This window comes from Acinonyx jubatus, chromosome F2, assembly GCF_027475565.1.
Source record: "Acinonyx jubatus isolate Ajub_Pintada_27869175 chromosome F2, VMU_Ajub_asm_v1.0, whole genome shotgun sequence".
NCBI lineage: Eukaryota > Metazoa > Chordata > Mammalia > Carnivora > Felidae > Acinonyx > Acinonyx jubatus.
The window spans coordinates 59,387,639-59,415,497 of NC_069394.1; the positions used below are offsets into that span (position 1 = coordinate 59,387,639).

General features: G+C 35.3%; 1 protein-coding gene across 15 annotated transcripts in view; it reads left to right on the forward strand.

The window, feature by feature from the left end:
* Nucleotides 1-27,859, forward strand: part of STAU2 (staufen double-stranded RNA binding protein 2) — a 305,709-nt gene that overhangs the window by 125,291 nt on the left and 152,559 nt on the right. For all 15 annotated transcript variants that reach the window (XM_027064372.2, XM_027064370.2, XM_027064371.2 and 12 more), the window contains 3 exons: nt 2,448-2,585; nt 11,166-11,297; nt 25,284-25,344. In XM_027064372.2, the coding sequence (XP_026920173.1) occupies nt 2,448-2,585; nt 11,166-11,297; nt 25,284-25,344 (331 nt within the window). The remainder of the gene's footprint in view (nt 1-2,447; nt 2,586-11,165; nt 11,298-25,283; nt 25,345-27,859) is intronic.

Sequence of the window (27,859 nt, forward strand, 5' to 3'; positions counted from 1 at the left end):
CTGTCACCATACAAAGTTGTTACAATAGCATTGACTATATTCCCTGTGCTGTACATTATGTCCCTATGACTTACTTATTTTATAACTGGAAGTCTTTACCTCTTAATTCCTTTCACCTATTTCGCTCCCCTCCACATACAAGTGCTTTATCAGATATATGGTTTGCAGATATTTTCTCTAAAGCCTGTGACTTAACCTTTTCAAAGAACAGAAATTATTAATTTTGAAGAAGTCTAATTTATTATTTTTTATGGGATATGATTTCAGTGTTGTATCTAAGAAATTGTCACCTAACCAAGTCACAAAAATTTCCCCTGTGTTTCTTCTGGAAATTTTATAGTTTAGATATTACATTTAAGTTTGTGAACCATTTGAGTTAATGATAATGAGGTACGGATTTAAGTTTGTGGTTTTTTTGTTTTTTTGTGTGTGTTTTTTTTTGCATATGAATATTCAGTTGTTGCAGGACCAGTGGTTGAAAAGACTACCCTTTCCCATTGAATTGCTTTTCTACCTTTGTCAAAAATCTGTTAACCATATATATGTATGGGTCTATTTCTGGATGCTGCTGTGTTTGCTGGTCTCTGTCTCTTTATGCCAATACTACACATACTGTCTTGATCACCATAGCTTTATAATAAATCTTGAAATCAGATAGTCTGAATCCTCCAACTTTCTTCTTTTTTTCAAAGTTGTTTTGGTTATCTGTCCTTTGTGTTTCCACATGAATTTTAGCATTAGTTTATTAAGGATTACAAGAAGTATGGTAGGATTTTGATTGGGATTGCAATGAATTGATAGATCAGTTTGAAGAGACTTGACATTTTAAGAATATTAAGTCTTCTGATCCATGAACATATGTCTGTTCATTTATTGAGATCCTAGTTAATTTCAGCAGTGTTTTGTCGTTTCAGTGGGTTTTACATGAATTATATCATACTGTACTCTTCTGTGCTTGCTTTTCTTGTCTTATTTAAAATTTTTTTCTGAATTTCATTCATTGTGAGGCATGCAGCTGTCCTTAATTCATTTTCGTTGCTATATGCCACTCCACTGTATTAACATGAGATAATTTATTATTTTATTGATAAATGCTTAGGCTATTTCCAGTTTTTTGCTATTTCAAATAATGCAGCTATGGATATTCCTGTATATATGAGCTAGCACATATGGGAAACCATTTTCTAAGGGTATTTATATGTCTATGAAGAGGCTACTGGTTTTTAGCTTTACTAGACATTGCCAGATTCTTTTCCAATTTATATTATCAGCAGTGTATAAGGATTTTTTTAAAAGTTTATTTATTTTGAGAGAGAGACAGAGTGGTGGAGGAACAGAGAGAGAGAGAATTGCAAGTAGGTTTCATGTTATCAGTGCAGAGCCTGATTCAGGGCACAGATGCACAAACCGTGAGATCATGACCTGAGCTGAAACCAAGAGTCAGATGCTTAACCAACTGAGCCACCCAGCTGCCCCTAAGATTTTTTTTTTTTTTTTAAGTTTATTCATTTACTTTTTCAGTAATCTCTATACCCAATGTGAGGCTTGAACTCACAACCCTGAGATCAGGATTCACTCTTCTGACTGAGCCAGCCAGGCAATCCAGCAGTGTATAAGTTTTTGTTACTCCCTATCCTCACCAATCAGGGCTGTCAGACTCTTAATTTTTGCCAAATAGATGAGTGTGAAATAGTATCTGACTGTGGTTTTAACATGCATTTTCTGAGTCTTTTTTTTTTTTTTTTTTTTTTGAGAGAGAGCGAGGGCAAGAGCGCATGTGTGTGCAGAATGGGAATGGGGCAAAGGGAAAGGGAGAATCTCAAAACAGGCTCCACACAGCCTGACACATGGCTCAATCTCATGACCCTGGGATCATGACCTGAGCCGAGATTGAGAGTTGGATACTTAACCAACTGAACTACCCAGGCACCCCCACTTTCTGAGTCATAATGAGGTTGATTATCCTTTCATATGTTTTTCTTCTGTTAAATATCTATTCATCTCCTTTGCCCATTTTTCTTTTATATTGTCTTAATACTTTTTAGGAGTTTTAAAAAATATATTTCAGATGCTGGATACATCTTTTTTTTTAGTTATATATATTGCAAATGTCTCTGCCCAGCTCATGGCTTATCTTCTTACTTTCTTTTTGGTGTTTTTTGACGAACAGAAGTTGTGAAGCAACTCTAATATATTAAAGAGTTTAAAAGCAGCCTTAGCCCAAGTTATCAATAATGCCTTTGAGCCCTAAATCCCATAGAAGTCTTAGTTTCAGATCCATTCTATGATTTACCTTTATAAATCTTCATAAATGACTCTCTAGTTGCATTATCTTCTCTAGTCATGGTTTTGGGGTACAGAAGATGAGGGGAGAACCATTGTTTCTTAAAGGATCTGATAATAGGTTTTGCAAGCATATTTTGAAATTTTCTCAAATTATTTTTTAGGCTGGACCAGAGTATGGTCAAGGAATGAACCCCATTAGCCGCCTGGCTCAAATTCAACAGGCCAAAAAGGAGAAGGAGCCAGATTATGTTTTGCTTTCAGAAAGAGGAATGCCTCGGCGTCGGGAATTTGTGATGCAGGTACTTCTAACTTCTGTATTAGAAAACAATTTTGTAACTACTGAAAAAAATTAGAAACCCCCAGGTTGGAATAAAGATGTGGGGGCAAGGCAAACTAGGAACTAATAACATTCATTCCTTCCAGGCCCACCTGCTGCTTGGCTGAAACATTCAAGTGTCAGGGACATGTTAGAGTAGACCATCTGGGTTTTTGAAGGGACTGTGAGTTCACACAGGTTATTTACCACAAAGTGTATAATTCAGAATGCCTATCTCTAACTTAGGTTACGCTTTGCAGTCAGGGGCTGTTAACTACTGGGGGTAGGATGCGGATGGAATTAGAAACATAATTTAGAAAATAGATGTAGAAGATGGAACAGGGCCAAGAGCATGAGCTTTTGGGTTATCAGGAAAATTAGGAAAAGAAAGCTAGCTGGTGAGGAATGAGGGACTCAGAATTGCTGAGAGATTTAGGCATTTAGAGATTTAGAGATTTCGGATTGAGGCACAATGCCTAATATGTCCTCCTTTTATTTATTTACTTAAAAAAGTTTTTTTTTAATATTCTTATTTTTGAGAGAGCACAAGTGCTTGAGCTCAAGTGGGGGAAGGGCAGGGAGAGGAAGACAGAGGATCCAAAGCAGGCTCCTCGCTGTGAACGTGGAGCCCTGTAGCAGGGCTCGAACTCATGAACTGTGAGATATGACCTAAGCTGAAATCAAGAATTGATTGCTTAACTGACTGAGCCACCCAGGCGCCCCCCTCCTTTTAAAATTCTACCAATTCATCTTCATTTGCCAACTCAAGCCCCAGTAGTGAAGAAACCTTTAATTCTTATTCTGCAATTTTCAAACATACCCAAAGGTGGATATACTTAATAGTTTACTATAAATAATAATACAATGGAATACGAATAGCATATGAGGAATATGCCCAGCATCCAAACCCAACAATTAAGATTTTTGCCACACTTACTTCAGCTATCAATTTTTCTTTCCTCCTTCCCTCTCTTTCTTCTTTTCTTGAAGTATTTGAAAGCTAATATCTAGCCACCTATCATTTTAACCTGCGTACTTAGTGTATATCCCTAAAAAATATGGAAGTTTTTCTTTTGTGTTTTTACATTAGGCATGATTCATACTGATTAGAATCATCTAATACTCAGTCTATATTGAAATTCTGCTTACTGTACCCAAACTGTTTTTATTATAATTGGCTTGTCAAAGCAACTTTCTCCAATTAGACTCATAGATCTCATTTTTAATTAATCCAGTTAAAACCAACAGATATTTGTTAAGTGTTGACCATGTGGCGGACATTTTGGCACTAATACATAGTATCTCATATTGATTAACTTCTCATGCATATTTAAATTTTACCTTCTTTCCCAATTTATAATCTCCACGTTTCTTTTTTTTTTTTTAATTTTTTTTTTCAACGTTTATTTATTTTTGGGACAGAGAGAGACAGAGCATGAACGGGGGAGGGGCAGAGAGAGAGGGAGACACAGAATCAGAAACAAGCTCCAGGCTCTGAGCCATCAGCCCAGAGCTTGACGCGGGGCTCGAACTCCCGGACCGCGAGATCGTGACCTGGCTGAAGTCGGACGCTTAACCGACTGCGCCACCCAGGTGCCCCTAATCTCCACATTTCTTTATCTCAGAGTACCTAATATAGTATATGTATATAGTAGTACCTTAAAAAACCTTTGGTGTACGTTTGCTGCCTTCCTGCTTGATTGAGAGCTAGCATCTTGGGCTTTTGTTGGAGATGAAAACTTCTGATGGGAACCTCAATATCCGAAGAGGGGGGAATACTTCTATGGTAGTAAGCACAGTACTGTCTAGATGTCATTAGGACCCAGAACAGTTTTATTCTAGTATTTTACTTTGTAAAATATGGGCGCTATTTTTCTTTTTACATGCTTAGCTTTAAAGAATTCTAGGAAATATTTTTAGAACTCTAAAACCTGAGGGGGGGTGGAAATCACCTAAAATTTAGACCTGTGTTAGGATGAAAACTGGCTTTGACTTTATTAAACAATTTTTTTTCTGTGGAGTATATTGAGTACCCCTTTTGAAAAAGGAATTTAGAATGTCTTAGGCCAGTTTCCATTTTATGGGTATTCATAAACATTCTAGTCAAATGGGAACATTTGGCTGTGCTTTTAAATGTTTTCACACTGAATTCATATTGTTTTTTCCCCTTCTGGAAGCCCCAGTGGATTCATTATAGTATTGCAGCAAGTTTATCAAAGTAAAGGCTTTTGTATAAACTACTTAAGCAATGTTATCATTTGTTATAATTGAATGTGGAAGTAAAATATCCAGAGATAATATGCTCATATTTATCTATTACCAAAAAAAAAAAAAAAAAAAAAAAGGTAAGTTTGTGTGTTATAAAGTAGATGCAGTTACTTGTACTGATTATTAGACAAGGAAAATCTCTGATGACATTATCTGGGTGTTTATTTCTAGAGTATATTTCTCAAAGCTTTTTAGGTGTTTATTTCTAGAGTGTATTTCTTAAAGCTTTTTATTATTTTAGAAAGAGGTATTTTAAGTTTTCAATGAGAAAATAATGACAACTACACCAAATTGTATATCAGCACATTCTGTTATTATATATCATGAGTTAATTTTTCTACCTCTGATTAAGGTCTTAAGGTTTTAAAAAATGCATAAAGCAAGTTTCATCTATTATATTTGTTTTTTTTTTCTTTAATGTTTATTTATTTTGAGAGAGAGAGCAGGGGAGGGACAGAGAGCGAAGGAGAGAGAAACAATCCCAAGTAGGCTCTGCACTGTCAGCACAGAGCCCATTGCAGGGCTTGATCCTATGAATGGTGAGATCATGACTTGAGCTGAAACCAAGAATTGGACACTTAACTGACTGAGCCCCCCAGTGCTCCTATTTTTTTTCTTTTTTTAAGAGAGAGAGAAGGCGCAAGTGAGCGAGGAGCAGAGAGAGAGAGAGAGAAGCGGGGCTCACCTGAAGTGGGGCTCATGTTATTTTTACCTGAAGTGGGGTTCGAGCTCACCCAATGCAGAGCTCATGCTCTACCCAAGTGGGACTGGATCTCCCCTGAACCAGGGTTCAAACTCATGAACCCATGAGATCACAACCTGAGCTGAAGTCAGATGCTTAACCGACTGAGCCACCCAGGCACACCCATCAATTTTTTTTGTGACTCACTGAAAGTGAATCAATTAAGTCTGGTAAATGCCACTTTAGAATTATTTTTTTTTTTACTTTTTTTGAGGACTTATTTAAATAATTTGTTTAAAGATAAAAACCTGGCAGTCTTAAAGTTATTGCATAGCAAAATAGTTGAGCTTCTTTGTAGACAACATTTTAATGTAAAACTATTATTTGTAATAATTTAAAAATATTGTGAATTTTTGAGGAAGATGGCTTATGAAGTTTACTTACGTACTTACTTGCTTACTTACACATTCACATGCTTTTATAATTATGTGACTTATTTTGTTGAATGTTCACTGTGTTTGTTAGCAAGGAATCAAAGTCCTTCAGCACAGTCCTCTTTTTCGATACTAGCAAATAACTCTGGGATAATTACCTGCAACCTTTTGAACCACGCCACCATGTCAACTTGTGTGAGGTGAGGGGTAGGAGAATGGGAAAAATGAATCTGGAAGTACCGGTTCTAGAAGTAAGTCTTGAAGGTGTCAGAATAGGTCAGATGGAAAGCTGGCAGATACAGATCCAACATGAATGCTGAGTCGGGAACAGCATTACCCAAGAGCAGGAGACTGGAGTCAAAGAGCATCAGGCCTGGGTAGATAAATGAGATTTAGAGATGAAGCAGCAAAAGAATTGAATGAGAGCTTGTGAGGTGTATGTAGCATGTCAAAACAGCTGAAACTTTTTTTTTTTCCCCCCTGCTGACCAATCCTGCTTCCATTTACTTTGGCAAGTCTTTTGTCCCTCAGAGCAGTAGAGGAAGCTTCTGACGTAGCTGGCCTACTCTGTTAGCTAGCAAGCATTCCAGCAACAACACAGGGGCTGGTGAAACTGGGAACTAACCAAACACTGGAAAAAATAACAGGTAGCAGAGGCCTGGCTCTAGCCAGGTACTCAAGCACATTATACCTAGGGCCTGCTATATTCAGGTCAGGTGCAGGCCAGCACAGATATGGGAGATAGTATGTGTTCACCCAGCTCCAGGGATCTGCTGTGGACAGTATTAAGTATTAGATCAGTGCTTCTGAGGGAAGTCCATAGACTACTGCTGATTTGTCATAATGTGCTGGTTTCTAGTTTTAGAAGAAAGAGCAATGAAATGTTTCAAAGACAGTGCACAGATTCGAACTGTAACATTTGTGATAGTTGTTACAGAAACTCTGTAAAGAATATGTTTTCAGTGTTTCATATACAACTATGTCATTTAGTTCATCTTGACTTTCTTTGTCGTATAATTTGCACATTGTTTATACTTAAGTTCTTTAACCACTGTGTTAGAAGTACTTGGTTCACTGAAGCTTTAACGTGGTGATGGAAATGGTAACACAAATCAAACTGAAATAATGGTGTAAGAATAAATGGCAAGCAGTACACAAGTGTGGACACCAGATGGAAACTGGTATGTTCTGAGACAAGTGAAATAGCCAGTTATGCTTTCACCCAAGAGCCGGAAAACAAACCTGTGTGTAGAAGTGTCATGCTTTATACCCGAAAGCTGGATTAGTTGTACAACATACCAGGTCATTACGAGTACACAGTATATTGTAATTGTGAAATTTTATTAAGGTGGCATGAAACTATTGAAGCTAATTTTTTTTTTAAAGCAAAGCATAGTGACATCAAATTTTCATTTATAGATTGCCTGTTCAGCTTTCTTGCTCATTTTTCTACTAGCTTTAAAAAAAAATTGATTTGGGTATGCCTGGGTGGCTGGCTGAGTTGGTTAAGCATCCAACTTCTGCTCGGGTCATGATCTCACGGTCCATGACTTTGAGTCTCGTACAGGTCTCTCTGCTGTCAGTGCAGGGCCTGCTTTGGATCTTCTGTCTCCTCTGTCTGCCCACCCCCTGCCACTTGTGCTTGTTCACTCTCTCTCAAAAATAAATAAATATTAAAGAATAAATAAATAACTCTTAAAAAAATTGATTTATCGGAATCTGCTATATATTCTGGAATGTAAGTCTTTTTCAGTTACGTGGCCTTTCAAGTATCTCCTCTTGTGTTGTGACTTTCCTTTTTTTTTTCCCCCCAATTTTAGTGATGTTCTTTTGAGGAACAGAAGTAATTTTTTTTAAGTTTATTTGTCTATTTTGGGGGTGGAGAGAGGCAGAGAGAAAGAATCCCAAGTAGGCTCCGTGCTATCAGCACAGACCCGATGTTGGGCTTAATCTCACAAGTGTGAAATCATGAACTGAGCCATAATCAAGAGTTGTATACTTGACCAACTGAGCCACCCAGACACCCCCAGAAGTAATTTATTTTAATGCAGACAAATTTATGTGTCTTTTCCCTCATGTTGACTTTATAAGTGTAGATATCCAGAAGAATAATGCCCCCACCTTGTTTCTCTTCAATAGGATCTTGAATGTTCTTAGTACTTTGCATTTCCGTGTAAATTTTGGAATCAGCTTGTCAAGTATTGTAAAAATCATGTGTGGGATTTTGATGGTAATTCATTGAATTTATAGGTCAATTTGAAGAGAATTGATATTATATTGAGAATTAAGTACATGAGTATGGCGTATCTCTATTTATTAGGTTTATCTTAATTTTTCTCGGTGCTTATTATTTTTTTATATAAACTTCTTAAACATCATAGGTATTTGATTTTCATTCAATGTAAATGGTATCTTTTAATAATTTTCTACTTGATTGTTGATGGGATATAACAGTGCAGTTGGCTTAGGGCTCCTGGGTGTTTCAGTTGGTTAGGCTTCTGACTTCGGCTCAGGTCATGATGTCACAGTTCGTGGGTTTGAGCCCCGTGTCAGGCTTTGCGCTGACAGCTCAGAGCCTGGAGCCTCCTTCAGATTCTGTGTCTCCCTCTCTCTTTTTCCCTCCTCCTACTTAGGCTTTCTCACTCTCTCAAAAATAAATACATAAATAAACATTAGAAAAATGTGGTTGGCTTTTGTATACTATAATATACATTGAAAACTTTACACTCTCATAAAGTCTTATAATTTAGCTGTAGATATTCTTGGATTTCCTATATAAATATCATATATCCAAATAATGACAATTTGTTTTTATACTTCTAATTCTATGGTTTTTTTCTTGTCTTATTGCTCTGTCTAGGATTTGTAGTAAAATGTTAAATACTAGTAAAAATAGAGGGCATCTTTGTCTTGTTTCTAATATCAAAATTTCAACAGTAAGTATAATGTTTGTTGAAGTTTGCTATAGACTTTTTGCAGAATGCCCTATATCATATTAAGTAAGTTCCCTGTTTTCCTTAGTTTGCTAGGAGTTTTTATTATGAATGTATGGTGAGTTTTATCACATGCTTTTGCTCAATTTGTTAGGATGACCATATGTTTTGTCTCCTCAATCTGTTAATATAGCAGATTCCACTGATTGATTTTACTTGAATTTCGAATGTTAGACCAATCTTGCATTTCTGGAATAAACCTAACTTCATCATGATTTTTCTTTTTATATATTGCTTTGTTCAATATACTATATTATGCAGTTTAAACTTTAACAGTTATACTTGGGAATGAAATTGGTCTGTACATTTTCTTTCTTAAATTGTTCCTGTTGGGTTTTAGAATCAAACTGATACCTCATTGAATAATTGGGGACTGATTTCTCTTTTTCTTTTATTATGTGAAGTTTTGTAAGGTTAGCATTATTCTTTCTTAAATATTAGGTAGAACTTGCTGGAGAAGCTCTCAGGAATTTTCTTCATGAACACGTTTTTAATTATTGTTTTAATTTTTTTCTTTTAGTAGTTATAGAGCTCTACAGTTCTGGGTTTATTCTGTGCCAGTTTTGGTAATTTGTATTGTTCAGGAATTTTTGTACTTTCTCTAAGTATTCAAAAGTTTTTAGCTAAAATACTCAGTATCCCTTATTATTTTTTAATTCTACAGAAGCTATAGTAATCTCCCATTTTCTTCTTATTTGTGTCTTCTCTTGCTTTTTCTTGATCAGTCTTAACTTTGGTTTATCATTTTATTAGTCTTTTCAGGGAACCAACTTTTGCTTTTTTTGAATTTCTCTATTGTATTTTTTCTTTATCCTTAATTTCCCTCCTTGTCTTTATTCCATTTTCTTTGGATTCGTTTTGCTCTAATAACTTTTTGAGCTGGATGTTTAGGTCATTACTTTCCTGCCTTTCTCTAAGCTTTTATGGCTATATATTTTTTTCTAGATCCTTTAGCTGCATGCTTCAGGTTTTGATGTATTGTATTTCCATTATTATTTATTTAAAATATTTTCTAGTTTTTATTGGGATTTTTTCTCTGCCCATAGATTATTCAGACTTAATTGTTTCATTTCCAAAGTTGTGCTTATCTTCTTTCTTATTTGCTGCTTTGATCATTTGTTGAGACCAGTGTATAAAAACAAATCTCACTGTAGTTGTGTATTTTTTATTTCTTCTTGTAATGCTATATACTTCTTGCTTTCTTTACTTTTAAAAAATTATTTATTTTTTCCTTTTTGCTTTCCACTATAATTTTTATATTTGCATTAGCTTTTGGCACATGCATCATTAAAAGCTCTACCTAATTCAGAAAATGTATATGTGGATATGAGATGGCTGATGTATATTTAAATACGTGTGTGTGTGTGTGTGTGTGTGTGTGTGTGTGTGTGTATACATCAATGGTTTGCAAAAGGTAATTGTGGAATAGTTCTAATAATAAAAAGCTGTTTATTGACCAGTTATGATTTATTCTACAGTGTAGTTTACATACATTTTCTTATTTAATTTTCAGAACAATACAGTGACATAGATGTATTACCGTTCTTTTATTGATGAAAAAAACTGAGGCTTAGAGATGTTGACTAATTTGAATCAGTTCATACAGTTAAGAAGTAGTAGAATTGAATTTTCATACCCAGTTCTGACCTGGAAATCTTTGTTCTTAACCACAATATTGAATTAACCTTTGTATATTAATTTTTCTCAGGAACTATTTAATATAAACCTTTGTAAACTTGGGATACAATGTAAACATTGTTTTGAATTGCACCACCATGAATTTCAGTCTTTTAGTATATTAACTTAGATAATGCTAAATGTAGTCATAACCAACATAAACTCTGTTGTAATGTGAATTTTATTTTTCTGCTTATAGAAGTATTTTTGTTTAAAAAATCAAGTAACATAGAACTATGTATGGAAGTAAAAGTCATTTAAGATTCTATCACCCTGGGATAAACCCCCATTGCCATTTTGAGGACCATATTGTCATATTTTTCACCACATATATTTTCACTTGTGTATATAATTTTATGTAATTGGGAGACTAGCTTAACTGCTGTTTTCATTTTGGACTGAACTTTACATTTGTGAATGCTAGAGAGCATAACACATTGCTTTTGGGTATTAAGGAGTTCTTGTTTACCAAAGCAATTACCACCCATTTCTTACTTTAATCCTACCAGGTCAAAGTAGGCAATGAAGTTGCTACTGGAACAGGACCTAACAAAAAGATAGCCAAAAAAAATGCTGCAGAAGCAATGCTGTTACAGCTTGGTTATAAAGCATCCACTAGTCTTCAAGATCAACTTGATAAGGTAAGAGTTAAATTTACGTGTGCATATACCTGTCCTGTCAGAATATCAAAGTAACATCTGTTTATGGGGTGTTATATATTAATATTAAGATGAAATATTATATTCTTATAATTGGCATATACTAAATATTGTGTATATTTTTATTTTTTGTATCATTGAATATTTTATATAATACCAGCTGAATAATTTTTTAGCTTATTGACTAGTGGCTTTTGCCAGATAGCCACAGTTTTCTTTTGTGCTTTTTAAAGAACACAGACTATTAGCCTTCATTTCTGGAATACAGCTGCAAACACTAGAAATAAAGATCCTGAGTTATCCCTTTAGGGCAGGAACTGTACTGGACAGGCGCTCTATAAACTAATTTTTCTATTTACTTTAAATTTAAAAGTAAACTCAGAGGGTGTTTATTTTCTGCCAAGACTTATGTTCATGGTCCCCTATTTCTTCTGCAGCAGTTAATGACATCATTAACACCTACCTCTGTTGCAAGAGAAGCAGAGAACCCCAAATTCAGGCCTTGGCAGATAATTTGGCAGGAACTGGCTTAATTTCATTTTGTATTGTCATTGTATCTTTGTACATGTAGAAATTGTTTTTATTAATATTTTAATAAATGAAAAGTCATAAAACCAGCTTAATAATTATTTCTATCAAAAACAATATACTTTTTTCCATGACATTTTCTCATATAAGGATTCTTTTTTTAGAGATATTTTCAGTTTATACAGGAATACGTTTCTGAAATTCAGAGTAAAAACAAAATCATCTATTAAAAAACATTGAGATATACTTTTCTTTTTAAGACAGCTGTGAATACCTAGGCAATTATTTTCAGTGATTAAGAATTATTTGTCTGTGTGGTATCGCTAGAGATTTCAATTCTGTTTTTATAACCTGGCTAGTCAATGCTTTTTCTTCTTTTAAAAGTATTTGTAACGTGAAACCCAACATGTGTTCAAGATTCTGTAGTTCTTATATTGTGTATATGTTGTTTTAACTTAACACATTTATATTGACTTAAAACTAGTGAGTGATTTATAAAAATACGTCAAAATAAATCTCATAGGCATATATTTGTATGTTAAGTGAAAATAAAACAGAACAAAAAGTCAGCATTAATTTTTTTAATTTGAAAGACATTTTTTATATACCCTTTGTATTATTGGTCAGGGTTCTCCAGAGAAACAGACCAACAGGATGTATATGTGTGTGTATGTATATATAATGTATGTGTGTATGTATATATATACATATTCATACATCACTCACAGAGACTTGTTTTAAGGAATTGGCCCATGGAATTATAGAGGCTTAGCTAGTCCACAGTCTGAGGGAGAAGTCAGCCGGCTAGCGAATCAGGAGTTAAAGTTTGAATCCAAAGGCATTCTGCTGGAGATTACCCTCTTGCTTCAGGGGAGGTCAACCTTTTCTTCTAGTTAGTTCTTCAACTGATTAGGCCCACCCACATTATGGAGAGAAATCTACTTTACTCAAAGTTCAGTGATTTAAATGTAAACCTTTTCCAAAAACACCCTCTCACAGAGCACCCAGAATAATGTTTGGTCAAATGTCTAAGCACCAAAGTTCAGACAAGTTGACACATAAAATTTCCCATTGCACCTAGCTAAAAGCCAAACACTTATAACTAAAGATAACAAGGTGACTGAAACCTGGTCCCTACACTCGAGAAACTAACCTTGTAAGTGTTAACAGTAAGGAGCATTACTCATATAACAAAAATTATAGTATTCTAGAACCTACAGAACATGAAGATGAATCTGGAAAGTCAGGAATAGCCGAGACCACTATTTTTATGTGAGTTAAAGAACTTGAGGAATTATTAATTTAAGATTTGAATATGAAAGTGACACGATACGGTTTACATTCTTCAAAAGACAGTCGTGTAAGTAACATAGTGAATGTATTTGAGCACGATGAGACTGAAGGCAGAGGGGCCAGTTAGGAGGCTAGCAGAACTGTTCAGGTAAAAGATACTGAGGGTCTGGACTCAGGCAGTGGTGGAGAAAAGAGAGGGTAAAGATACCAGAGGTATTTCTGAAGTGTAAGTGATATGCTTTCAGTAGCAGATAATATGCATGGGGGATACAGGAATCAGAGGAGGAAAGAAAACCTGTAAAAAGGAAGAGAATGACTTTAAGAAATAGGTAGCAGTCATATGCTGCAGGGAGATCAAAAAAGGAAAGGACTGAATACACTGATTTGTCAATAAAAGATCTGCAGTGATTGTGGAGAAGCAACTTAAAAACCTGCAAAAGAGTTTTTAAAAAGTTTTTTTTTTTTTAAATAAACAAGATGTGTACATGGCTGAAAGAATTCAAATAACACGAAAGAATAAGTAGTCTTACTTTATCCTGAGACCCTTGGCTCTTAACCTCTCTTTTGAATAGCATCTCCCACAATGCGTTAATATTTGTACAGCATTTAGGATACTGTCTGAAATATAGTGAATGTTATATAGGGATTTGATAAATAGAAATAAATATCCTTATAGAGATATTCTATGCATATATACTAATATGTCCCCACTTCATAAAAAATTTCAGATTTATTGAGGTGCAGTTCAGTGAATTTTGACATATGTGTCTTTATATGTGTGTACACATTCTTTAACCACCACCAGAATTAAGATTTATAATATTTCTGTTACACCATAAAAGTTCCCTTTTGTAGTTAATCTCTTCCCCTCTCCTTAGGCCCTGGCAAGCACTGATCTAATTTCTGCCTATAATTTTGCATTTCCTGAATGTCATACAAATTGGATCATACATTAGGAAGGCTTTTGTGTCTAGCTTCATAATTCTGAGATTCATCCATGTTGTTGCATTTATCATTAGTTTGTTCTTTTTTATTGTTTGTTACTGTTTTATTCTTCACCAACATTTGGGCTCTTTCCAATTTGAGGCTATGATAGATTAAGTGGTTATAAACATTCATGTATAAGTCTTTATATGTGTGTATTTCTCTAGTGTATTCTTTATGTACATAGTTGTATAATAAGAACATGTTATAACTTTGTTAAGAAACTGTGAAGATGTTTTCCAGAGAGGCTTTACCATTTTGTATTCCCAACGGAGTGTTTGAGACTCCAGTTATTTCACATCTTTTCCAGCTCTTGGTATGGTTGGTTTTGATAGCTTTGATCATACTAGTAGGCATATAATGCTACGTCATTGGAATTTAATTTGCATTGCCCTAATAACTGATAATGCTGAATATCCTATCATGTATTTCTTTTCCATTCATATCTCTTCCCTGAAAAGGCTGTTCAAAGTTTTGTCTCTTTAAAAATTGGATTGTTTGCTTTCTTACTGAGTTGTAACAGTTCTTTACATATTTTGGACACAAATCCCGTATCAGATAAAGAACTCCCCTGCCTTCTCCTTCTCTTCTTTCCTGTCCTCTCCTTTCCTCCTTTTCCACATAGGTTATCCAATTGTTTCAGCATCAACTGTTTTAAAGATTAATGCTGTTTTCATAGAATTCCCTTAGGACCTTTGCTGAAAAGCAGTTAACCACATATTTGTGGGTCTGCTTCTAGATTCTCTGTTCTGTTCCATGAATCCCTATGTCTATCCTGAAGCATTACAACTGTATTTGGACTGTAGCTTTTTAGGTAAGGTTTGAAATCAGATAATGAACTCTTTCTTTGTTCTGTTTTTTAAAAAATATTTTGGCTACTCTAGAGCTTTTGCATTTTCATAGAAATTTTAGAATCAATTTCTACCAAGAAAAAAAAAAGCCAGTGGGGAAGTTTTCTTTGGAATTGCATTGAATATATAGATCAATTTCACACAAATTGGTATCTTAACATTGAGTCTTCCAGTCCATGAACACGATCCAGCTCTCCCATTTTTTTAGTTTTTTAGAAATATCCCACAGCAATGTTTTGTACTTTTTCATAGAAATATCTTACACAGCGGTTATGTCTATCCCTAAGTACTTCATGTTTTTGGATGTGTTATTAATGGTATTGGTTTTTAATTTCAATTTCCAATTCTTCTTTTCTAGTGTATAGAAACACAGTGGGTTTTAGATATTGACCTTGTAATCTACGACATAGCTAAACTGAGTTCTAAATTGTAATAGTTTATTTTGTAGATTGGGATTTTCTGCATTGATGATTGTGTCATCTATGAATAAAGATGGTTTTATTTCTTCTTTTCCAATCTGTATATGTTTATCTATTTGTTTTGCTTTATTGCTCTGAATAGAACAACTGGTACAACGTTGAATAGAAGTAGTTGCTTGTTGAATAGGAAAGCAGATATCCTTACCTCGCTCCCCATTTTAAAAGGAAAATTATTCAGATTTCACCATTATAAATACCATGATGATTGTAGGTTTTCTTCATAGATACTCTATATCAGGTGATATTTCCTTGTATTCCTGCTTTATTGAAAGATTGTTTTTTGTTCTTTAATTATCAGTGCATGTTGAATTTTGCCCAGTGCTTTCTCTGCATCTATTGATATGTAATATAATTTTTCTGTTTAGTTTGTTACAGTGAATTTCACTGACATTTTTAAAATTTATGTAAAATATTTAAAAAATTACCATTTTAAGCATTTTAAGGTGAATATTTCGGTGGCATTAAGTACATTCACAATGTTGTGCAACCATTACCACTATCTACTTCCAGAACATTTTCATCATCCCAAAGAGAAGCTTTACCCCATTAAACACTAACTCCTCATTCTTCTCTCTACTCAGCCCCTGGTAACCTCTGTTCTACTTTCTATCTCTATGAATTTACCTTTTCTAGGAACCTTCTGTAAGTGGAATCATACTATATTTGCCCCTTTTTGTCAGGCTTATTTCATTTAGCATGTTTTCAAGGTTCATCCATGTTGTAGCATCTATCAGAATTTCATTCCTTTAAAAAAAATTTTTGTTCATTTATTTTTGAGAGGTGGGGTAGGGGCACAGAGAGAGGGAGACACAGAATCTGAAGCAGGATTCAGGCTTTGAGCTGTCAGCACAGAGCCCGATGCGGGGCTTGAACTCACGAGCCGGGAGATCATGACCTGAGCTGAAGTTGGACGCTTAACCGACTGAGCCACCCAGGCGCCCCAGAATTTCATTCCTTTTAAAGCCTGAATAATATTATGTTGTATGGATATATCACGTTTTGTTTATCCATTCATCTTTTGATGGACATTTTGGGTTATTTTCAACTTAAGGCTATTGTGAGTAATGCTGCCATGAACATTGGTGTATAAGTATCTGTTTTAAGTCTCTACTTTCATTGTTTTGAGTATATACTTAGAAGTGGAATTGTTTGATCAAATGGTAATTGTACATTTACTATTTTGAGGAATAGCTAAATTCTTTTCAATAGTGGCTGTATCATTTTATATTCCCACCAGTGATGTACAGGGTTCCAATTTCTCCAAGTCCTTGCTAGCATTTATACATGTGTGTGTGTGTGTGTGTAGATGTTTGTTTTTGTTTTGTCTTGTTTTTTAACCAGTAGCCATCCTGATGGATGGGCATTGATTGGTTTTTGAATGTTGAACTAAGCTTGCCTGATTGACATAAACCCCATTTGATCATGATGTATTACTTATGTTTTTGTATATTTGTGGAATAGATTTGCTAATATTTTAAAAGATTTTTATGGCTGCATGTATGATCTATATTTTTCTTTTGTTGTTATATCTTTGTCTGGTTTTAGCATCAGTATCAGGGTAATGCTTCTCATATAGTAAGTTTGGAAGAATTTGGTAATCTTCCTGAATTTTTGGGTAGAATTTACCAGTGGGGTAACCTTCCATCTGGGGAAGGTTTTCTCTGTGGGAAGATTTTAACTCTAAATTGAGTTTTAAAAAATAGATATAGGGCTCTACAGACTATCTACTTCTGCTTGAGTGATCTTTGGCAGTTTGAATCTTACAAGCAATTTGTCCGTTTTATCTAAGTTGTTGAATTTATTGGTACAGAATTGTTCACAACATTTCCTTGTTATCCTTTTAATAGCTATAGCATCTGTAGTGATATTCCCTCTCTCATTCCTGCTATTGGTAATTTGTTTGTTTTCTTTTTCTCCTTATCAATATGGCTAGGAGCTTATTAATTTGTATTCTTTTCTTTCTTTTCTCTCTTCTCTTCCTTCTCTTCTCTTTTCTTCTTTTCTTTCTTTTTTTTTTTATAAGAGAAAGAAACTACGAGTAGGATAGGGGCAGAGGGAGAGGGAGAGAGAATCTTAAGCAGACTCCATGTGCAGTGTGGAGCCCATGAGATCATGGGCTGAGCTGAAATCAGGAGTTGGACACTTAACTGACTGAGCCATGCAGGCACTCCTTTATCTTTTTCAAACAACCAGGTTTTGTTTCATTGATTTTCTCCATTTTTCTATTTTCAATTTTATTGATTTCTACTCTTTATTTTATCCTTCCTTTACTAGCTTTGGGTTTGATTTTCTGTTCTTTTTCTGGCTTTGCAAATTAGAAGCTAAGACTGTGGATCTGAGAACTTTCTTCTTTTCTCATAGAAGATTTAATGCTGTATACTTCTCTTTATGTACTGATTTAGTTCTGTCCTACAAATTTTGACAAGATGAGTTTTTATTTTCATTCAATTCAAGATGTGTTATAATTTTCCTTTTGACTTCTTTCAAGTCATATATCGCTTTTGATTTTTTGTCATCTTCTCTTATTGTTAGTGTCTCCAGTTACAAATTTGGATTTGTGCATTTCTTTCAGTTTTGTCAATTTTGTTTTGTGTACTTTGAAACTTTGTTGTTAACACACACACACACACACACACACACACACATTTGGCATTATGTCTTTTTGATGACTTGGCCCCTTTATTACTATGTGATTTTTCTCTTTATTCCTGATAATATTCCTTCCTGTGAATTCTGCTTTGTCTTGATGTTAAATAGCCATCCCAGTTTTATTTTGATTAGTGTTTGCATGGAATATTTTCCTCCCATCATTTTGGCCTGTGTCTTTACATTTAAATTGCTTTCTTTTCATAAGAGACTCTTAAAAACTGAGAACAAACTGAGGGTTGATGGGGGGTGGGAGGCAGGGGAGGGTGGGTGATGGGTATTGAGGAGGGCACCTTTTGGAATGAGCACAGGGTGTTGTATGGAAACCGATATGACAATAAATTTCATATAAAAAATAAATTGCTTTCTTTTAGAAAACATATAATGGGGTCTTGCTTTTTAAAATCTATTTTGACAGTCTTTTAGTTGAGGGTAATTAGAACATTTGCATTTCTTATAGTTATTGATATGGTTGGATTTAAATCTTACCAATTATTTCTTTTTACCCATTTGTTCTTTGTTCACACTCTTCTTTTTGACCACTAATATGGTCATAGATTTTACTTTTCTGTATGCCTCTATGACCTCCAATTGTGATTATACTGTGTATGTTTCAAAGACCTCCTATTGTGGTCATACATTTTACTTCTGTATATAGTATAAAGCTTACAGTTTTTTGAGCTTTATTTTTTATTGTTTACTTATTATCACTAATTATGCTTTATATAGTCATCATTTTATGTGGTTAAAATGAGAAAAAAGTGTTGTATATTTACCCTCATTTTTACCATTTTCAGTATGCTTCATTTATTTGTGTCGATCCATATTCATGAATACATGTTCATTTGTGTGGATTTCTTTCTGGTATCATACTCCTGCTTATAGAACTTACTCTGCAACTACTTGTATTAATAAGTCTACTGGCGATGATTTCTCTCAGCCTTTGTTGGATGAAGAAGTCCTTATTTCATCTTCATTTTTGCAAGGTTTTTTTTTGGCTGGATATAGGATTCTGGATTTTTCTCTTTATTTCCTTAAAGGAGTCTCCCTTATATTTATGGTTTCACTTTCCATGGTTTCAGTCACCTGCAGTCACCTGCAGGTCTGGAAACTCATCAGAAGGTTAATAGTTGCCTAACTGCACATTAGAATGCCTAAGTCATTCACCTCACTTCATCTCATCATGTAGGCATTTTATCATTTCACATCATTGCACAAATAGTATTGTATGAGAACATATTTTGAGAGAAAGACCACATTCACATAACTTATTATAGTGCTATAATGGTTCTATTTTATTATTATTTTTATTGTTAATCTCTTACTGTGGCTAATTTATAAATTAAACATTGTCATAGGTGCATATGTATAGGAAATAACATCACATATATAGGGTTTGTTACTATCCGTGTTATCAGGCATCCACTAGGGAACTTGGAATGCATCTCCTGTGGATAAGGGGCACAAATTTACTTATGAAGATCTTGTTTCATTGTCTTTTGATGTGTGTAGCTTTTGATGTCATTTCTGCTGTAATTCTTACCTGCTCTTTCCTCCTCGTATATTTTTTTCCCTTTGAAGGCTGTCAAAATTTTCCTTTTTCATTAGTTCTCAGCAGTTTGACTGTGATGTGTCTAAATATGATTTTTTTCTTTTTTCCTTTACCCTTCTATCTTCTCCCCTGTCCTTCCTCCTTCCATCCTCCTTTTCTTCCTCTTCTTCATCCATTTATTCTCCTTTTTGTATTTTTCCTGCCTTAGTGGTCTCTGAACATGGTCTGAATTCAGTTATTTTGTCAAATTCTCAGCTATTATCATTTCAAATGTTTCTTATTCTTTGTTTCTTCTCTTCTGTGGAATTTACAGTTACACACTTGTTAGACTGTTGGTATTGTTTTATAGCTCCAGTATTTTTTGTTCCTTTTAATTTTTCACTCTTTTTTTCCCCCTGTGCTTCAGTTTGAATAATTTCTATTGATTTATCTGTAGTTTTACTGATTATTTCTTCAGTTGTATCCATCTGTTAATAATGACGTCAACATTCATTTTCATCCATGTCTCACCCCCAGGATTTCCATTTGCTTTTGTTCTATAGTTTCTATCTCTCTGTTGAAATTTCCCATATGTTTATGCATGTTGTCTTTTATGTTAAATCTTCTAACCTGTTAGTCATAGATATTGTAAAGTTTATTTCTTGTCATTCTAGCATCTGGGTCATCTCTGGGTCCTGTTTTCTTGACTTCTTTATCTTCTGACAATGGGTTATTCTTGTGATTTTGGATGTCTCATAATTTTTTAATAAATGGTGGATGTTGTGTATTGAGAAATCACGGAGGCTGAGTTAGTATTTTTGTTGAGAAATAGGCGTCTCTCTTCTGTCAGACTGTTAGTGTGGAGGGTGGCATCCATCTTGTCATAGTTGAGCCCATTTTGAGTTTTGTTGCTGCTGTCATCACTACTGACTTCAAATTCCTTCAGTACTGGTATCTGTACTTTGTGTGGGGTGAGGTTTGGGGGTGGGTTTTTCCTCAGTGTTTCTGCTCCGCCCTTACATTTCAGCAGTCCTTCTTCACTGTGCCAGGGGGTGAGGGCTTTGTGTATACTCTGCAGTCAGCTGTTGGTGCTTATTACTTGGTTATGAATGCGGTGGGTACGGGAACATAGTTCATGATTTTCTTGCCCAGCCTCATTCTCAGTCAGACTTTGTGTGCCTGGGTCTCAGAGGTGGGTTTTTATCAGTGTTTCTGCTTCCTTCCCCATGGTGGCCAAACTTGACTTTGGATCTGTGGGTGCTCTTGGGTGCAAGAGAATGTCCTGTCCCCTTGTCAGCATTTTCAGACCTATGCTTTATATTGGGGCAGGGCCTTGCTTTCAGGAGGGTTTTATACTCCTTTTTTTCCAGGGGCAAGTAAATTTTGCTTTTACTCCTTTTCCAGAAGCAACAAGTCTTTGCCTAAGCCTCTGGAGCAACAGAATTTCTTGTCTCTACCCCAGAGGCAGTTGGTTATTTGTTTTTCCCCTTTCTCTAGTGGCTTGAGCTTTTTGCTTTGTACAAAAGGAAAGTCTAGAGAAGTGTGTAAAGTTCCATGCTTTCCTCTCAGTGGCAGACATTCACCAGCTGCATACCTGCTCCACTGAGTGAGGCTGTCTCTGGTTTCCAGTTGTACCTCTGATTGTCTTCCTCAGTGTTCAGGAGAGGCCCATGGAAAAGAGCTTCTGCCAGACGATCCTGGTTTTTCTAAATTATTGTGCTAGCCCACACTCAGTCTTTTAGAATTTATTGGCATTTCATGTACTTTCTTTTCACCTGCATTGAGAACGTTCATCTCTTCCTTCCTTGCTCCACCAGTGTTGAAACACTTTGTGAGTCTTGCCTCTCCCCAGAGGGGTTTGTCACACACATTCACTTCACTTACGTGCTTTACAATCTCAGATCTCTGATGGTTCAAGACAAGTTATGACTTTTTACGTTTCCTGGTGCTTTCTCATTGATAATGTTTCTACATTCTAAGGAAAAGTGGAACATTCTTTACACCTTTTCAAGGTATACTGTTCTTACATCTTGATTTTCTTTTCCACTCATATATTGGGGTTTCATTTATATCTTGGAGTTTGTTCTACATCAAGACGTAACTAACACATGCTTCATTTTTTTTGTTGTTTTTGTTAGAGAGAGTGTGTAAGTGGGGGAGATAGGCAGAGGAAGAGAGGGAGGGAGGGAGGGAGAGAGAGAGAGAGAGAGAGAAAGAGAGAGAGAGAGAAAGAGAGAGAGAAAGAGAATCTCAAGCAGGCTCCACACCCAGCACAGAGCCCATGACCTGAGCCGAAATCAAGAGTAGGATGCTAAACTGACTGAGCCACCCGGAGCCCCCTTCACTCTTTTTTATATTTGATTATTATATTGGTCAAAGTAATACTCATATATGTATAAAAAGTCAAGATTTTTTCAAGATTAATAGTATAAGGGTTCAAGATTTATAATAAACAGAAATATGCTGTTCTGCCCTGCTACTGGCCATTTCTGCTTCTCTTTTTCAGAGGCAACCATTTACCACATGCTTCAGCTGTTTGTTCTATTATTTTTGTGTTGTCGGTTGTTCATATTGCTATTTCTAGATTTTTCATTTTTAGATAGTATCTGAGTGCTTGCTATGAAAAATGAAGACTTAACTCTCATACACATATTCCACAAGTATACTTCTCTGCATCTTTCTAACTTATTCTTAAGACTCTCTGCCAAGTAAACACATCATGTAATTTTTTCTTTTTTTTTTTTTGTTTTTAATCTTTCTTGGAGCTCTTTATCCTCTTCTAATTTGGGATGATTGATAGGTCCGCTGCAGATCTACTGTTTTGGTTCTTCTCTTCACCATTATTTTGAAAATTTTTTTTGCCTCTCTCCCTTGTTGAGTTGCCTGTTTTCTGGATGGTTTCTCTTGTTCTTGATCTACTTCCTTATTTTGATGGGCACATACTTTAGTAGATTCCCTATAGAAGATACTTGAGAAGTAAATATTTTTTGAGATCTTGTAGGTCTGAACTCTTTTATTTCCCACACACTTAATTCATAGTTTTTCTGAGATATAATTCTAAATTGGAAATAATTTTTTCACGGATTCCTGAAGGCATTGCACCAGTGTTTTCTGCCTCCGAGGACTACTCTTGAAACTCCATAGCCTTCTGATTCTTCAGCCTATATATGAAACTTTTATGTTTTTTTCCCCTCTTTAGGCTTTTCTGACTTTCTTTTCCCAGGGGTTCTGAAATTCATGGATAATTGACTTGATGTGTGTATTTTTTGGTAAATCACCTTGGGCGTTTGGATTTCTTTTAACCCTTTTATTACTGTTTTTTTTTTAACCAATGACCCCAGGGATAGGGGGCCAGGGGAGGGGGCTGGAGGGGAAGTGAGGCCTGAACCCCACTGCATTTGGATTTCAATCTAGAGATAAATATTCTTTAAGTGGGAAATTTCTTATTATATTATTTCCTTGGTAATTTCTTTCCTTCCATTGTTGCTATTGTTTCTTTCTGGGATGCCTGCTAGTCCTATGGATAATCTGATCTTTCCTTCCTTCCTCCCTTCCCCCCTCCCTTCCATCTCTCCCTACTTTTGTTCTGTTTTCTAGGAGATTTCTGTAACTGTGTCTTCCACTCCTTCTTTGAAATTGCTTACTTTGGCTATTGTATTTTTGACCTCCTAGAGCTCTTCTTCATCCTCAGAATATTCCTTTTTATAACCTCCTATTCTTGTTTAGTTGTTATAATATTTCTTTCATGCCTCTGGGAACTTTGAAAAATGTTAACCTTTTTTTGGAAGTTTTATTCTGTTCCCTGTGTTAATTCTGCCATTCCTTGTAGGTCAGAGGCCTGGCTTTTTCTTCTGAGGCCAAAATGCAGAAGGGCACTGGGGGTCTTCTCTTCCAGGATAAGTGTAGATAGACTCTATCTCCTCATTTGCAATGTGGCCCATCACTCCCACCCACAGCTGTGCCAGGTGTTCAGAGTCTCTGTTTTAGCCTTTTCTAAGAGGACCCCTCTTAAGAAATCTGTCTTTTTGGGGTCAAAGAGGTGACCTGGAGATTTCATAGCACTTTGAAAGACGTCCAGTCAGTCTTCCTGTTTTCAGGTCCTTTCAACATTCATCTTTAGAAATACCAGGTGTGCTTCTAATTCCTGGGGCTTTCTGGGATCCTGGGGGCACAAATCAGTTTACTTTTTTGTAAGGTCTTTGTTGGCTTCTCCCTCTTCAGACTAGTTTTAGCCTATTCACATCTGCTGGGTCAGTTACAACTTGTGTATCTGCTTTTCAGCTTCCAGACTTTGGTAGGCTTCTCTCTTCTGCTGTTGACTCCTTTCATATTCTGTTTGGGGGGGTAGGTGGGCAGAAGACAGGGAGAGAGAGTTTATGGACTATTGGGTTATCAATTTAGAGATGTTTGGGGAGAGACAGATTACTCCTTCTGTTCATTCTGTTATGTTTAAGAAGAAACCTTACAAAAGTAATTTTATTAGAGTGTTGGGGTAGAAATCAAAGAACAGTAGGCTTGAGATTCAGTTGAAGGTAAAAAATTAGACATAGGGAATATAATCTAATACTTAACCTTGGTTATAAGTAGAATAAAAGGAGGAATGAAATGCTAAATTTATTATTACCAATTTCAGCTGAGCCCTCATCTGCCTGAGAATCTGCATTCTTTTAATCTGCCTGCTCTTCCCCTCCCTTGGGTGACTCATTCCTTACTACACTTTCTTCAAACTATAAGTCTCTCAGTGATCTCGTATTGTGTAGCACAGAGAACGTGGAACTGGGGTCTCCCCAGATCTTCCATCAACATCCATCTGCATTTACGAACATTTACTCCTCCTCTGTCCTTCCACAATGGTAATCTATTTGCTAGAATTGTATTTTGTGCTTATATGTGGAGTTAATCCATTTGAATGTTGGCATCTGATAATGTAAATATAAAATGCTGATTATAATAAGAATATGTCTCTTCCCCCCGAGTACTTTGTATCAATAATACCAGCTTCACACAAAGAGAACATAGCCAGTTAGACACTTATTAATTTGACTAAAATACTACTTCAAAATATCTTAGTTTCTCTGGATGTATTTTTATCTGAAACAGAGATCAAATCATTTGACAGAGTTAGGATATTACAGGTTTTACTTAAAGTTTGGACTTAGTTTTCAATTTTCTGTGTATGTCATTAGCAATGTTGCATGACCCTAGTCATAGAACTTTTACAGAACAGACACAGTAATATTTCTGTTGTTAATTTGACCTCAGGAGCGATAAAGCAGCTCTTTTAGTCACTTCAGTATTTGTGACGATTATTATTGTTTACTGTTTGAATAAGAATTGTTTACTTTTTAACCATCTAGATAGAGCCCATGTTGTATATGATACATGTACTGAATATGGGGCTTTCTTGATTACTTAAGTTGTAAATTTAGATGAACAGATAAAAGCAGGAGACATAAGAATAGATTCTCCTGTAGAAAAGGAAGAAATGATACTGTTCATACTAGTTACTTTTATGTCCATGGTCCTCGCATCAGAGATAGAATAAGCAGAATAATTATTTGAGAGACTTTTGTCCTTGCTTTAGTTGATCAGTTAACTTTTTTCTTTTTGAATAAATCTATTTCTCTGGATTTAAACAATTGATTTAATCTTTCAGACAGGGGAGAACAAAGGATGGAGTGGTCCAAAGGCTGGGTTTCCTGAACCAACAAATAACAGTAAGTTTTCACTTTCATGTTAACTACACTTGATGTTCGTCATTGGTCCAGTAATTAGTCTGGCGCCGGGTATTTATTGGATCTGTTTGGGCCGGAGATGTCACATGGAAGACAAGGAAGTTGTGGTGTCTGCTTTCCTGGAACTGACAGAAGACATAAGCACTGAAGTTCTTAGCATGGTTTAGTCACCGCAGAGATAGTACCATTTACTCCACATGGTAATGATCTGATTTTTAAGTTGTTTTTATTGCAACATTGTTATAATAGAAAAGAATCAAAAAAGTAAAGCAATTATCTCTAAGTCCGTTATACGCTAAATCAACTGTTTCATGTTTCAGTTCTTTTTAGGTACACACACGTTTTTACATAATTATAATATACATGGAAGTTTGTACTGTGTTTTCATTTAACATAGTAATAAACATTTTTCACATTGTACTAAGTTGTTAGAATTTTTAATGTTTTATTAAATTTACATAAAATTGTGAGCAATTTCATTCCAATTATAGTGTCGTCAACATGTAAAAATCTCCAGTTTATTTCTTTTTTCAAAGGTACATGATCAAGCTGTGGAAGCTCATTTGTCTTTCTTTAACTTCTTCCCACCTCTCCCAAAAAGTGTCTATTTTCCCTAATGTGACCGTTTTACTGTAAATCGGTAAAACAAAATAGCCAGCCTGTGAAGACCCTATGAAATGAAGTCCTCAGTGAAGCCAAATTTATATCCTTTCTAACTCTGTTTCTCTTCCTTACAACTTCTGGAAGCTGACTAAGCCTAAATATGTAAATTGTCATAATGAACAGTATTCTTTGATATTCACAGCTTATCTCTTGATGTATAATGAAATTAGTAACAAACTTTTATCAAAGCACACTTCTGAGAATTGAATTCTTGGGTCATCAAAACGAGCCTCTTGAAAAGAATATTTCAGTGAGGTAATTGTATTCATGAGTTACTTTCTGGGAATAACTTAAATAATTTAATATGACTCTGAGCCTTTGGTATCTCTATATAAGAATGATGAATGTGATAGGCTTAGCACATAGCCCAAGAAAAAAAAAATGGAAATCAGTTCAGGACTCTCAGAAAGTTTGTGTTTAATTCCTTTGATGTTTGAATATACAGGTGTATGATTATTTGGTACGGGATTGTAAGCATTAAATTGATCTTGGTTATATATAAAGTACTTAGCATGGTGTCTGTTTCCTAGTAAGCACATAGTGATTGTTGATTTTCTTCTATGCCTTCTCCCTCCCTTTTTAAATAAAAATTACATAATTCTATGTAGGCTTAACAAAAATTCCACGGTTACACTTTTTATCTGTCAGACGTTTTTCATGAACAGTGTTATCTGTAGTTTGTATTGGAATAGTTACTTTTGGCACTAGATATTTTTTCAAAGAATATAAACACTATACGTTTGAATATGGAAGTTGGATGGTTATTAACTTGATAGTTTTAACATGAAATCACATTATAGATAACCTGCAAACTCCATCATTTAACAGTGACATTTTGGCTCTTAATTTTATGTGTTTGTTGATTTTTTTTAAACGTGCTAAGGCGTTTTGGGACTTACTTGCAAGTAGGGGAAGAGATGGCACAAAGAGGCCAGTGAGTTTCAGTGATCAGAAATGTGTAAGAATGCTACAAGATTTGCTTTAGACATAATGTTAGAAGTGATAAAGCTGTTTGGAGTCAGCGTAAAACTTAACCAAACCGTTCACACTTTAGAACTTTCTTTGGTCTCCAGTAGTTCAAATTGAGTATTTGAAAGAAGGATATGATCCCTCAGCCCTTCCAAACTCCGAGAGGTGAGAAAGGCAATATCAGGGTCCTTCCCTCTGATCGGGTCCCTGCCTCAGGTTACCACTGAGGATGAGGGCAGCTCCACTCTGAAATGTAACTGTTTTACTCCCTGATAGCTGGAGCTCTCCAGCAGTGCCCCACGTCCTCTGAAATACGTTAGGAAAAAGTTAGTTTCTTAGCAATTGATCAGGTGATGAATCTGTTACCTGAAAATTAATTTAAATCTGTATATAACGGTAACATTCATGTTAGATTCTTTTCTGCGTAATTCCCTAAGTTTGAAATTCTGCCCTGAGTGGTTTCTGTCCCTTGAAGAATGCCCGTGTTAAGAGTTTTGCAGGCAAAGGTCAGAGCAGGCATCTCTTAGGATGGCACATGTGGGGGAAGAGAGGAATTTGAGGTTGTCAGTGCTGTCTGCCCCTCTGGCATATTTTCAGGCTTTGAACAACTCATTTCACATCTTCTAATTCTATGCGCATGCCAGTTTATCATGCTGAGTATCTTTAATGATCTAACATTTGTAAAACGAGTAACTATTCTTGAGTAACATCTGAAAAGGTAACATATTACTTTGTAAAAAACAGAATGGTATCATAAAGTGACTCTTTACAGTGTTTTCTTTATTAAACTTTATATTACTTTACAAATTGTACTTAGCCAAGCATTATTTTGATAAATATTATGAAATTAACTTGGAACCATAGT